Raw genomic sequence first — 14,772 nt, forward strand, 5'->3', positions numbered from 1 at the left:
GCTGCAGTCCATCTTTAGTCTGCCTTGGAGGGCATCTCATTGGAATTATGCAACCCAGGACTGTAACTTTTCCTGTTCTGTGACTGCAGATGAGCAGAGTTAAAGGACAGCAGCTTGGCGTCTAGGGAGAAAGCTTAGAAACTTGGCTAGAACGTTTTCTAAAGGGTTTACTCTCTATATTTTTTAAGCGATTAACTTTTCCATATCGCTGCAAGTGACTGAACTGTGGCAAGCTATGGGTAGGTTCCACAAAAATTGCACCCTAAGTTAGGCTTTTGTCAAAACCAGCCATACTGCTACCTTAATCAATGGTCCATTGAATATATCGGGTAGTAGATGTGTCGGACTTGGTGGGATTATACCTCGTTACCTCGACTTGGGTGAATGTGAAGTAATGATGGTTGAGTCAGCAGGTCAGTTATAAAAGCGTCTTCCATAGCGTTTGTTCTATACTGCTGAGAAGTACAGTGACTATTTAAATTTCTAGAAAAGATTCAACATCTCAATGGAATATTCCTTCTAATTTATATACTTTATTTCTTTTCCAGCTTCACTATTTTGTATACTTCAATGGTTTTGTTATCTCAAATCATCCCTTTTTCATAACAAAGTGTTCTTTATGCTGGTACTACACTTGGTGTAGGAAGTCAAAGAGCGCATTGATTTTTCCTCTGTGCTACCACATTGCTGGTTGTGTACATGGCTGTTTACCATGGCCTTGTGAAGTGCATTAGAAGCTGGTCATGGTTTAATGGTTTTTGTTTTCATCCCAACTATCAACCTTGACAAACTTGGCTGCCTTACCTTTTAGGTTATAGCTAATAAGAATTGCGCATTGGGAACTGTGGTGCTTTTCACCTCTCCCACACCTGACCCCCAAATACTGCTTTGTATATGCAACGCTATTAAGCATGGAAAAATAATATAAAAGCAAAATACTGCGGATGCTGAAAACCTGAAACAAAAACAAAATGCTGGCAAAACTCAGCAGGTTTGGCACCATCTGTGCAGAAAGAAACAGAGTTAACGTTTCGAGTCCGTATGAAGATCCTTCTGCTGAGAGAAGGGTCAGTAACCAGAGGATACTGTTATCAAGGTACAGCATATTCATAATTTAAAGTATGAACCTTATTCAAAATGGGCATTGAACAGAGAAGTTGTTGAAAATATTGAATTTTTAAAAGAAAGAACCACAAAATGGCCATTGAACATCAGGTGACACTACTGTGTGGATTCCATAACACAATCGGAATTGACTTGCTGCCTCATGAGGATAAAGGCTGCAATCCTGCTCGAAGCGTGCTAATTACACACATCCTGAAAAACCATCAGGAGGCATTCTCGAATTGAATGGGTCTAATTGTTTTAACTCGTTAATGAGGATGCGAGTCATCAGTGGGACAGTCATCCAGAAACACTATAACAAGATATGGCTCATGAATCTAAAAGCAACAAAATATTTGGTAAATAAACCACAGTTGTGAGGAATCACATGGTGGAACAGCCATTAATGTCTTTCTGAATCTTTAAATAAGAAATGCTGTCAGCATATAAGAGACAGAAAAGGCAGTGACACCTGGGGAAGTGGGGTTGGGGGGGGGGGGGCGGGGGTGGGAGGCGCGGCGGCATGTGGAGTGGGTGTTGTTTGCTGTGGGAAGGATGGGTGTAACATTGAATCCCATAAGCCTGTGCTTTCCCTGGTCCACACAACAGTTGAGTGTCTACTTGGACATCAACCCACACAAGGACTGACTCTTCATCAGTTGAAAAATGACCAAAAACCAACCTCATCCCTTCAAGAGGATTCCTGCAAATCTCTTCTACCCTGGTTGTTGAAATCCCTTGACCAAATCTTTGACTAAAGAAAACCTATTATTTTTTAACTCTAACTATTCTCGTGTGCTTATGTGAGGTGAAGTAATGTTCATTTTTGGATTATTTCGTGTTTTTCAAATAAAGAATCAACAATTTTTAAAAACAGATTCCCCCTAAGTCTGCTTTCTTGAGTACACACTCTGGGTTAGAGCAAATACATACACCCTCCCTATTTAAATTCCCTAATCACAGGCAGTTTGAAAAAGAGACAGAGGTTGCCAGGAGCTCCCTTTCAACCTGACTCTGACAGTACAGGTTAGAGAAATTGGCAAATAAGCCAGGGGAGAGATGATTTATTTTCCTGAGAGAGTTATTCTGATCTTGAATCTATTGCTGGGCCAGCGTTTATTGCTCGTCTTTAATTGCCCTTGAGAAGGTGGTGGTGAGCTGCCTTCTTGAACTGCTGCAGTCCCTGGTGTCGGTCTGCAGTGATTCAGGAAGGCAGCTCACCGCCACCTTCTCGAGGTCTTTTCCGGAATAATCCACCTGAAAACAGCTGTGCTTATGTAAACTTGAATGGATGCATGCGTTTTGAAATTCCACTGGTTGAATATTTTGAGAGGGTTGATATCTCCCTCCGTCTCTGGGAAAACCTATACAAAGGCAGGATGTATGGGATCCTTTCAGATCAGCGGCCATCCTTTTTTTGCCTGCCTTTGTCTCAAGGGCACAATTAATGCTGGTGTTTCAGGCAGTGCCTCACTCAGAGTCTGTGGATGATTGCACCTGAGGCCGGGAGTATTACATCATACTTGCAGCACAAAAATGGAGCATTTGGCCCACGCGGCTAAAACCGGTATTTATCTTACTTTGTTTTGCTCTGGGCTTGCTGCTAGCCTCACACTTGCTGATACAAACACATTTACTTATAGTTAATTTGGTGTCTGCTGCATGATTAACTCTCTAATCTGAAGAATTTACTGCAGCAGAGGCTCATGTTTTCCTGTCGGACAAAGCATACTCCTTGCTCCTTGGGGTTCGGTGGTAGTAACTCTGAGTTGGAAGGTTGTGGGTCCAAGCGGCATTCACGAGATTTGTGCACGTGATCTAGGTTGATGGCTCAGTGTAGTAGTGAGGGAGTACTGCACTGTCAGATGAGTTGTGAAGTGGAGACCTTTTCTGGACACTCAGGTGGACAAAAAAAAAAAATCCCATGCATGGCATTATCGATCATAGGCATTCTTTCAGTATCCTGGAAGAAAATAAAACTTTTTTAGTTAATAAAACTTTATAAAACCCGAATAAGACTTTTTTAGTTGGCCAAGTTACATCTGAACAGGAATGGGACCAACATCCTTGCAGGGAGACTTGCCAAATCTGTTGGGGTGGATTTAAACTAAATTGGCAGGGGGATGAAACCCTGAAAAGTAGTTCAGAGGGGAGAGAAGCTGAGATGGAATTAGAAGTTAAAATGCCAGAGAGTCTGGAAGGCAGAGGAAACATAGGCTAGATAAGAAAGAAGTGAGTTTAGCAAAGCCAAATGGAATATATTTTAATGCAAGGTGCATGAGGAATAAGACAGACAAGCTGAGGGCACGGGTAGGCATGTGGGAGTATGATTTCGTAGCTATGACTGAGACTTGGCTAAAAGAAGGGCAGGATTAGCAGCTCAACATTCCTGTTATAGGGTGTTCAGATGAGATAGAGAAGGGATAGAAGAGGAAAGGGGGTCGCAATATTGATCAAGGCATCAATTATAGCAGTGAGGAGGGATGCTATCTTGGAAGGATCATCAAATGAGGCCATATGGGTAGAAGTGAAAAACAAAAGGGCAAAACACACTGTTTGGTTGTATACTATAGGCCCCCAAATAGTCAGGGAGAGAGGGAGAATCAGATCTGTAATCAAATTTCAGAGAAGTGTAAGAATAATGCAGTAACAGGAGGAGATTTTAACTACCCAAATATTAACTGGGACAGTTTTACCGTGCAAGGTAGGGAGGGAGCAAAATTCCAACAAGGGAGGGGGCAGTTCTGGACCAAATATTCGGAAATGAGCACAGGCAGGCAGAAGGTGTATCAGTAAGGGAGCATTTTGGAGATAGTGACCATAACTCAGTTAGATTTAGGATAGTTGTGGAAAAGGATAAGTTTGGGGCGGGAATAAAAGTTCTAAACTGGGGAAAGGCTACGATTTGGCTCAAATGGACTGGGAGCAGCTACTTGCAGATAAAACTGTGTCAGCAGTGGGAGGCATTCAAGGAGGAAATAGCGAGAGTACAGGGCAAATATGTTCCTGTAAAGACAAAAGGCGAGGGCCAAGTCTGAAGAACCCTGGATGTCAAGGGGCATGAAGGTTAGGATTAGGATAAAAAGAGTTTATGGCAGATACCGAGGGCTCAATACTGCAGAGTCTCTAGAGGACTATAAAAAGTGCAGGGGGGGGTACTTGAAAAAGAAATTAGGAAACCTGAGAGAGTGTATGAGAAAGCATTAGTGGGTAGAATAAAGGAAAACCCAAAGGGGTTTTTTAAATAGTTAAAGAGCATAAGAATAACTAGGGAAAAGTATAGGGCTAATTAGGGTCCAAAGTGGTAATCTGTGTGGATTCGAAGACATGGGTGCAGTTCTCCAATGAGTACTTTGCGTTGGTCTTCACAATAGAAAAAGATAGCAGAGGTATAGACATCAGGGTGGAAGACTGTGAAATATTAGAGGAAATTATCATAGAGAGAGAGGAGGTACTTGCAGGTTTAGTGGCCTTAAAAATGGATAAATCCGCAGGCCCTGATGAGATGTATCCCAGGCTGTTGAGGGAGGCAAGGGAAGAGATACCAGGAATCCTGGCAGTAATTTTCAAATCCTCTTTGGCCACAGGTGAGGTGCCAGAGGATTGGAGGACTGCTAACATTTGTTCCATGATTAAAAAAGGGAGGAAGGGATAGACCAGGAAATTACAGGCTAGTCAGTCTAACCTTGGTGGTAGGGAACTTACCAGAAGAATTCTGAGGGACAGAATACATCTGCACTTGGAGAGACACTGATTAATCAGGGATAGTCTGCTTGCATTTAAGGGAAAGCCATGTTTGAAAAATTTGACCAAATGTTTTGAGGAGGTAACCGGGAGTGTTGATGATGTCTGCATGGTCTTTAGCAAGGCTTTTGATAAGGTCCCTCATGGTCGACTGGTCAAGAAAGTAAGAGCCTACGGGATCCAAGGCAAAGTGGCATGTTGGATCCAAAATTGGCTGAGAGGCAGGAAGCAGAGGGTGATGCTAGAGGGATGTTTCTGTGACTGGAAGTCTGTTTCAAGTGGGGTTCCGCAGGGTTTGGTGCTGGGGCCCTTGCTGTTTGTGGTGTATATAAATTATTTGGACTTAAATGTAAGGGGTATGATCAAGAAGTTCAAAGTTGACATGAAAATTGGTAGGCTGGTAAATAGTGAGGAGAAGAGCTGTAAACTGCAGGAGACTATCAATGGTGGGCAGAGCAGTGGCAAATGGAATTCAACCTGGACAAGTGTGAGGTAATGCACTTGGGGAGGGCCAACAAGGCAAAAGATTGCACTATGTATAGTAGGATCCTGGAAAGTACTGAAGATCAGAGGGACCTTGGTGTGCATATCCACAGATCCCTGAATATAGCAGGGCAGGTAGATAAGATGGTTAAGAAGGCACACGGGATACCGAGGTATAGAATACAAGAGCAGGAAGGTTATGCTGGAACTGAGATGCTGGTTAGGCCACAACTGGAGTACCATGTGCAGTTCTGGTCACCACATTATAGGAAGGATGTGATTGCACTGGAGAGGGTGCAGTGGAGATTTACCAGGATGTTGCCAGAGTGTCTGAGCTACGAGGAAAGATTGGATAGGCTGGGGTTGCTTTCCTTGGAGCAGTGAAGGTTGAGAGGGGACCTAATAGAGCTGTATAAGATTGAGGGGCATAAATAGGGTAGATAGGCACTTTTTCCATTAGTAGAGGGGCCAGTAACCAGGGTCATAGATTTAAGATAAGACGTAGAAGGCTAAGAGGGGAGTTGAGGAGAAATTTTTTCACTGAATGGTGAGAGTCTGGAACTTGCTGCCTGAAAGGGTGGTTGCGTCAGAAGCACTTTTAACATTTAAGTATTTAAATCTTAACTTGCATTGCCATAGCCTCTAGGGCTATAGGCCAAGCGCTAGAAAATGGGATTAGTGTTGTCAGATCTTTGACTGTAGTGGACACGATGGGCTGAATGGCCGCCTGTGTTATAAACATCTGAGTCTGTGGCCATTGCAGTTTGTGGGAACATGCTGTGTACAATTTAGTTGCCATGTTTCCTTGTATTATAACTTGAGGCCATAAATATAAGATAGTCACTAAGAAATCCATTAGGAATTCAGAAGAAACTTTACCCAAAGAGTGGTGAGAATGTGGACCTCGCCACCACAGGGAGCAGTTGAAGAGAATGGGATAGATGCATTTAAGAGGAAGCTAACAAGTACTTTTGAGGGAGAATGAAATGGAGGATTGCAATGGTAGATTTAGATGAGGAAGGGTGGGAAGAGGCTTGAGTGGAGCATTAACTCTGCCATGGACTGGCTGTCTATCTTATGTAACAGTGACGACACTTCATAAAATGCCTAATTGGCTGTAATGTCCTGATGTTGTGAAAAGCAGTTCCTTTTCTTTCCTTCCCCATATGGACCCTCATTCATTCTACTTGGAAGCCCAAATAGGCTAGGTGTAGATTGGGTGGAGCTGAAGCCAGTAACTCTGAAGTTTGAATTGTGCTAATACAGGAGTTGAACTAAATCTTGCACTCTAGTAGCCCAGAGTACTGGTTAAAAGCTTTCTGCTGCTTATCTAATTGGAACCCATTGTGATAACTTAAACAGGAATAAAGTTGGAAGAATTCCGCGTCCCTGTGAGAGCTCTCCATTCGATTGAATTCCATCAGTCAAATTGATTAGTCAGCCATCAACATCTGAGAGTACTTCAGACCTGTCTACCTTGAGCATTGGAGGACCTAATCTGTTGAAGAGATCAACTTGACTTCGATGTCCCAGTACCTGACCGATCATCTTGCAGCTAGCAGCTGAAAATGCTGCTAACTTTCCCTCCCAATAGAAGTAGCCCAAACATTGACTGCTTTTCATAAAGGTGGAATAATCAGATTTCTTTGAGTTTATTGCAACCATCCTGAGTATGGGAATTGGTGTTTGTAATCGGTGACTAATCAAGCTATGTTTTTCTAACTCTTTTGGAAGTTCATAGTCACTCCAGCAGTCATCCAATGCTTTATGTATAACCTTTGTCTCCTGAAAGTCAGAGTATAAATAAATATCCTGCTCACACGTTTAAGATTCTTGCCAGAAAGTTAGAGGTGAGAGAGGCCAGCAACAAAACACATCTGAAATCTGTCATTCATTAGACTCTGCCACCACTGCACAGGTTTCATCAAGTCATATAAAACAGGATTCAATAATTTGAAAGTGGGGAACAAGGAAATAGCTTTCATCAGCAAGATCGATGATGTAAGTCTGCATTCATATATACAGGGCATACATGATGTGGGTTTGGTTTCTCCTATTTAAATTTAAACAGTTCCATTTTTAAACTGAGCATGAGAAAATGCAGACTCTTATTTGCCTGCATTTGTTTAATAAGTGCATGCAGGTTTAGTATGATTTTTAAGAGTACCTAAAACACCAAACAGTGTGCACCACATCTCTCATGTTTTTCTTCCCACTAGACCCTGTTAATTATAGCCAGCAACCACATGACTAAGGCAGTCAGCTATTTCACAATCATATACATCTGGATGTTGTTCATGATCAGGTTGGTCAAAGTTAAGGAAGTGCTTCCTTTTCAGGGAATTCCTGTAACACACATCCTGGTGCTTTAAGGGTGGGCAGATAGGTAGCCTGCCCCCAATCTCTGGCTCTCTACAATAATTGATCCTTAATTTTTGATTGGATCTTGATTAGATCTTAGATTGTATCAGGCATAGAGACACAGCTAAGTTTGGCCTACAGCACTATCTGATGTCAGTTGTACTTTTTTTCCCCTGTTCTGTTGGCTTGTGGTTCGCCTATGGTTCCACAGGCATCACCCCTTGCTTGAATGATTTGCTGTTCTACGTTGCAGTTTCCGTCATTGAATAACTTGGCATTGCTAAGCCAAGCCTTGTCCTTACCCAGTGTCCACACACGCAATTTCCGGCAAGGGGGCTGATTGAATGGCGATCGACTGTCTAAATCTTGGAAATGCACGCAAGAATTAGCTCAATGGTTAAATGGTCTTCAAATGCTCACTGCCTAGGCTTACTCACGGCCTTCCAGCCTAGATCTGTGGGATGTCTATGGAATGTTATCCAAGTAACGACTCGAAGCATTCAGGGGAGGAAGGGTCAAGGAAATAAAGTAAAGCAGCATTTTCAATCATCTAACTATAAAACCGATTAAAAAATCTTGTGCTATAAACAGATTCTTTATACTCGACATATTCCATTGTAGTCTGTCTGTCAACACTAAATGTGTTCACCAATTACTTGTTGTTTGGCTTCTACAGAGGATTCTTGTGAGGAGGATTACTATTGAAGGGTGGAATTTGTTAGGAGCTATGACGGGTTTCACCCATATTGAGAATCCTTTTGCTTTTCTCTTTTTCCCTGTCCCACTCTCCCCTCTCCCCCAACTTGTCAACAGCCATGGTCTCTTCTATTACAGACTCACACCAGGTAATTTATTAACACTCAAACTGAAAGCTCCCCTTTGCTGTGCACAATGAAACTTTGCATGAATTTGCCTATTTGTAAACGATAGAAGAATCCCTGATTTGTATGAACAGAGAGCGGGCTATGGGTGCGCAAGATTTAGATAATGTGATATTCACACTTTTGAAAAAAAATGATGTTCCCAATCCCTAATTGTGTATTTTTTTAATGGACCCTGATTTGGGAGCATTGTTGTGGATGTGCTTTAACTTATCAATGGAGCAATTAAAGGTGTTTTTTTTTTTGGCTTATCGGCTGTTACACTGTAGAAGGCTCAGTAAAAGGTATAAGCAAAATACTCCAAATGCTGAAACAAAAATAGCTGGAAAAACTCAGCAGGCCTGACAGCATCTGCGGAGAGGAATACAGTTAACGTTTTGAGTCTGTATGACTTTTCAATGGAACTAAGGAAAAATAGAAATGAGGTGAAATATAAGCTGGTTGAGGGGGTGGGACAGGTGGAGCTGGATAGAAGGCCAGGGACAGGTGGAGGCAAAGGAGAGATTGCCAAAGATATCACAGACAAAAGGACAAAGTAAAAGGTATGCCGTGTGAAGGAAGTTTTTTCCCCCCCAAAGGATTATTGTTTCATGAGATCCATTTGGAAATAGTTCTATTTTGTACGCATCTCCTTCAAACTAGTACCAATTATGTTGACTAAATGTTTCAACTGGACAATATGGAATTAATGTCTGATCTGTCTGTAACATTATTTTTCCCAGTACATCAGTTTAACAAGTCTGACGTTATCAAATAAGTTGCTGCTGGTTTTTTTTTAAAAAAAGGTGAAAACAGCACTTTCCCTGTTGTTATAAGTGTGCTGTTTTGGTCAGTAGTGTGCTCATAGCCATTAACTTAACCCATGGCTCAGTTGATAGCGTATCTGCCTCTGAATCACAAGGTTCTAGATTCAAGGCATGAGAGCAACAATCAAAGCTGATGCTCCAGTGCAGTACTGAGAGAGTGCTGCACTGTCAGGAATGCTGACTTTTGGATGAGGGTATTAAATCAAGGGCCTTGCAGGTGAAGTAAGATATTCCATACCACTACTTCAAAGATGGGCAGGGAAGGTGGCCCTGATATCCAATCAACATCACCAAAACAGATTCCCTGGCCCTTTATCATGTTGTTCGTGGGAGCTTGCTGTGCACACGTTAGCTGTCATTTTTTATATTAAAACAACAACTCTATTTCATTGGCTGTAAAACACTTTGGAATATTTAGATGTGAAAAGCTCTATATGATTTTTAAAAATATTAATTTCCATGTGTTTCACCCAGGAATATCAGACTGACTAACGTGAAAGATTTCTCTTAAGCAGATGATCACTGCCATCAAATGAGTGGAAGCATATATTCATTTTGTAACCTGGATGAAATGATCAATAAGTGTGCGCAAGGATGTTCTAGTAGCACTCCTTAGATAAGGCAGATAATAGAAATCTGAAGAAATATTATATGAAATCTGAAATAGAGCGCTTCTACACTTAATTCTGATCTTCTCTTCTGCCAACAAGACTCAGCCTACAGGAAAAAATAATTTATTAAATCACTTAATTTGGCATCATGTTCAGAATTCATTCAGTGTGGAAGGCCTGCAGTCTGAAATTGGATTTCCTTCCATCCTGTAGTTAATATAGCTTTTTTATAAGGTAACAATCTTTCAGTAGTGATTCTGATAATTCAACCTACCATTTTGTAAATGAAGATAGGAATTTTGTGAAGTTATTTCATGTAGGCTTTGCAAGTTGAGTTTGAAGAAAAGCAGTATTACACAATTGCTCAATAATTTGATACAAGCTATGAATTAATAACACGAGTAGGCCACTCTGCCTCCTCAGGTTTGTTCTGATTGTGGTCTCCACTTTCCTGTCTACCCCATACCTCTTGACTCCCTTTTCAGTCAAGAATCTATCTAGCTCAGCCTTAAAAATATTCAAAGACCCTGCCTGCATTTCTCTGAGGAGAATTCCACTTGACCCTTTGAGAGAAAAACATCTTTTTCTCCTCCTCAAATGGCAGACCCCTTATTTTTAAACTGTCCCCCAGTTCTAGTCTCTCCCACACAGGAAACATCCTCCCAGGATCTACCCTATCGAGTCCCCTCAGGATCTTGTAAGCTTCCATAAGATCACCTCTCATTCTTCTAAACTCCAATGGATACAGCCCCAACCTGTCCAACCTTTCCTCATAAGACCAACTGCTTCATCCCAGGAATCAGTCGAGTGAATCTTCTTTGAACTGCTTCTGGTATCCTTTCTGAAATAAGGAGATCAAAACTGTACATATTACTCCAGATTTGGTCTCACCAACACCCTGTACAACTGTAGCAAAACTTCCTTACTTTTATATTCCATTCCCTTGCAACAAACGATAACACTACGTTTGTCTTCCTAATTACTTGTACCTGCATGTTAACTTGTTCTGATTCATGTACCAGGACACCCAGATCCCTCTGTACCGCAGAGTTCCGCAGCGCCTCTCCAACTAAATAACGTGCTGCTTTTCTATTCTTCCTGCCAAAGTGGACAAATTCCCACATTTTCCCACATTATATTCCATCTGCCAAGTTTTTGCCCACTCACTTAACCTATCTGCCTCTTTGCAGACTCCTTCTGTCCTCTTTACAACTTACTCTCCCTCTTACTTTTGTGTCATCAGCAAATTTAGCAGCTTTGGTCCCTTCCTCCAAGCCATTGATATAGATTGTACATAGATGAGGTCCCAGCACTGGTCCATGTGGCACTCCACTAGTTGCATCTTGCTAACTTGAAAATGACTCATTTATCCCCACTCTCTGCTTAGCTAACCAATTCTCTGCCTATGCTAATATGTTGTCCCTTACACCGAGAGCTCTTATTTTGTATGATGTGGCACCTTGTCAGATGCCTTCTGGAAATCCAAGTAGACCACATCCACGGGTTCCCCTTTTATCTGCATTGCTTATTACTTTCTCAAAGAACTTGAATAAATTAGTCAAACACGATTTCTCTTTCACAAAACTATGTTGAATCTGCCTGATTTCTTTGAGTTTCTAAATGCCCTGGTATAACCTCCTTAACAATAGGTTCCAAAGGTTCCCCTGACTGGCTAACTAGTCTGTAGTTTCCTGCTTTCTGTCTCCCATTTCTTGAACAGGAGTAACGTTTGTTATCTTCCAATCTGGTGGGACCTTTCCAGAATCTAGGGAATTTTGGAAAATGAAAACCAATGCATCTACTATCTCAGTAGCCATTTCTTTTAAGACCCTAGGATGAAGCCCATCAGGACCTGGGGTCTTGCTAGCCTTTAGTTCTAATAATTTTCTTAGTACCCTTGCCCTGGTGATTTTAATTGTTTTTAAGTTCCTCCTTCCCTTACTGATCCTTGAGCCCTAGTAAAAACAAGAAACTTGCTGTACAAGTAGATTTCCTTGGATATCATTGCTTGACTCTGTCTTCCTTGTTGATCAGATCCACCAGTCGTTCTATCATTGTAAGGAAAAGGGGGACGAGGTTAAATTTCTCACCAGTAGCCTTTTAGGAGCATGTTATCAAACTAGCGAATAGGTTTTTATTTCTGAAGTGAGACAAGATGGGTCAAAGTCCTGGAACTCCCTTCCTAACACCACCGTGGGTGTGCCTACACCACAGGGCTGCAGCAGTTCAAGAAGGCGGCTCACCACCACCACCTCGAGGGCAATTGGGAATGGGCAATAAATGCTGGCCTAGCCAGCGGGCCCCACCCCCACCACATCCTTTACATACATATATTTTTATACACACATCAAAACAAAATATATTTTTAAAATGTTTGATAGTTCTATAGACAGCACTACTTGACTGCAATAAACATTTTTGATTACTGAAATGTGCATGCAAAAAAACCACACTGTTTTTGTCCATTGTTCATGTTGGACCTTGTTTTTTTTAGATATCACATGCAATGATTTATTGGTGGATTTGCAAGTGGCCTCATTGGTCACACCATCTTTGATTATGTGATGTTGAACAGTTGTCATTAGGGCATGGTTAACAGTTGCATTTCTACTGTTAGGAACAATGTATAATTTTGAAATTGGAATATATCTATATTTGTATGTTAAGAAAGGTAAAATGGTTTCAGTTTCATCTTTTGTTGTTAATGAGCTTTGGTGCTTAGAAGTCTAGGTGAAATCCCTGAAGTTAGAAGCTTGTGTTTTCTTCCCCCAAATCACTTAAGTAGAAAAAACTGGGCTGCTGCCAAGCAACAGTGGTCAAGTAACACAAAGGGAAGAGTTCAGTATGTGTGTCGTGTTTGCTCTGCAGTTGAAACAATAGTGAGTTTAAAGTGCAGTTTTGGATGTCTCTGGGTGGGGGGGAGAGAAGAGCTGGGTGAGAAGTGTCAAGTGAATGCTTAAGAATTCACCAGAAGAAAACCATTTGCACCTGTGCCAATCCCAAGCAAGGAGCCTGTGTGTCAAGCTCAGATAACTCTTTACTGGCTTATATTTTTGTTAGGAAATTGCTGGATAAAGGAATATTGGGAAACTGAATCATCACCTTGTCTTTGTATTGATATCTTTCCAACCTTTTTGTCTGGTGTAATATATTTCATTTTTCTTGTTTTATTAAATATTTTATTCTTTGTGTTAAAAGTTCATCAGCAGACTCCCGTGACTTCGTCCATTAACTTTCCTCCATAATTACTTAAAGTTCAGATCTATCAAGCCAGGTTTCATTCCGGGATCTGACTTGTCCAGTGTGAACATCAGCTGGAATCATGTCTTGAAGTTCAAAATAGCAAAGTAGCTTAAACCATTTTTAGCACCCCATGATATAATAATTATGAATGCCATGCGTTACAGTGCATGTATGGTACCTATTTATATTTTCATCTGTGAAGAATGGTTGTTCAAATTCTCCCCCTTATCCTCGTTCATGAAACATCTTGGCCATTGTATATGCTCTTTGATAAATTGACAGTCTAATATGTGGGTGTTTTATGTCAAACATTAGCCCTCGGTTAGGTAGTGGTTTAAAAATAAGAATATTTGTGACTCTTTCGTACCATATCTGTCAGTAATGAGTGAAGCCCTGTCGGCTGCTTCATTCATTACTAACCATGTTGGGACTGAAACACTTTTTCTTTCAGCAGGGCCGTAACACAGACCACAAGCAGCACAAGGTCATGTAGCTCGGCTGGTGACCCGTGCAGGATACAAGTTTTTACACGTAATGCTGTGAGTTGACCTCTTATTTGGCATGCATGTCCTGCATATGGGTTGTGGAGCAGGAAGCATAGGTATCTGATTAAACCAGCAAGTCGCCATCCTTTTTATGTTGTGGGTGCAACCTTGTGCTTTGCTTGTTTGAAGAATCCTAATTCAATGCTGGTTACTGGGTTTTGCCTAAGTATAATTACAAGCATGTGAGATTTTCATGCGGTCACACCACAGGTTTTGTACTGGGATTTGAAATAAATACGATGGTTAGTGTGCACTTAACATGATCCAACCATAAAACTCACTTGGCCGTTTATTTTTTGACCTTCCTAACATGTGCTTGTGTTTGGAGAGCCTGACCTACCTAACACTTGAGTAAAGTAACTCATGTTGAAGCCATAAAAGTATGTTCAAAGAGATGGACTATGAAGTGCATGCCTCACTAAGGATAATTTTAACTCTGGGCTTAATTTATATCAGTTTTGACCCAGTGAAGTTGGAAGAAATTAACACGCACCGCACTTAAGGCATTGAAGCCATGATTTTTAAAAAAATTCTGATTGCTATGTAGATCCCCAACTGTTTGTTTACACTGAATTCTATGTTTTATATATGTGAATGAGATTGGCAGGAAATTTAGTTGTTAAATTGATATACTATCAACGAGGCCCCCATTAGACGTGCCACTTCCTTGCCACATTTATTTTCTATTAATTATCTTTCTCCCCCACCCCTATGCCAATTTTCTCCCCTCCCAAATTGGTAACTTGCTACTTTAATAAATAATCATGGACTGGATTTAATGGTGGCAGAGGGGGTATTGCCCCCTGGCTGGAGAGCAGGCAAGAGCCCTTGAGGAAGGCCCACAGCATTAAATGTCTGCCACACAAGGACATGGTGGTGGGCCTTCTCTGGGATCAAAGACTTGGGTAGATGGGGGAGGCAATGTCCCACCCACTGACAATTGTCAGCCAATCATAAGCAGCCAGCTCGATTGAATGGCAGCACCACTAGGGAA

At 41.4% G+C, this 14,772-nt stretch overlaps 1 protein-coding gene across 5 annotated transcripts in view; it reads left to right on the plus strand.

The window, feature by feature from the left end:
* trak1a (trafficking protein, kinesin binding 1a) overlaps positions 1 to 14,772 on the plus strand; it is a 239,424-nt gene that overhangs the window by 75,401 nt on the left and 149,251 nt on the right. For 3 of the 5 annotated variants that reach the window (XM_041183850.1, XM_041183854.1, XM_041183857.1), the window contains exon 2: positions 13,688 to 13,772. The exons of 1 other annotated variant lie outside the window; for it this stretch is intronic. In XM_041183850.1, the coding sequence (XP_041039784.1) occupies positions 13,768 to 13,772 (5 nt within the window). In that variant the 5' untranslated portion in view covers positions 13,688 to 13,767. Of the gene's footprint in view, positions 1 to 13,684; positions 13,773 to 14,772 lie in introns of all 5 variants that reach the window. One more of the 5 variants, XM_041183851.1, reaches the window with a different exon arrangement.

This window comes from Carcharodon carcharias, chromosome 3 (assembly GCF_017639515.1).
Source record: "Carcharodon carcharias isolate sCarCar2 chromosome 3, sCarCar2.pri, whole genome shotgun sequence".
NCBI lineage: Eukaryota > Metazoa > Chordata > Chondrichthyes > Lamniformes > Lamnidae > Carcharodon > Carcharodon carcharias.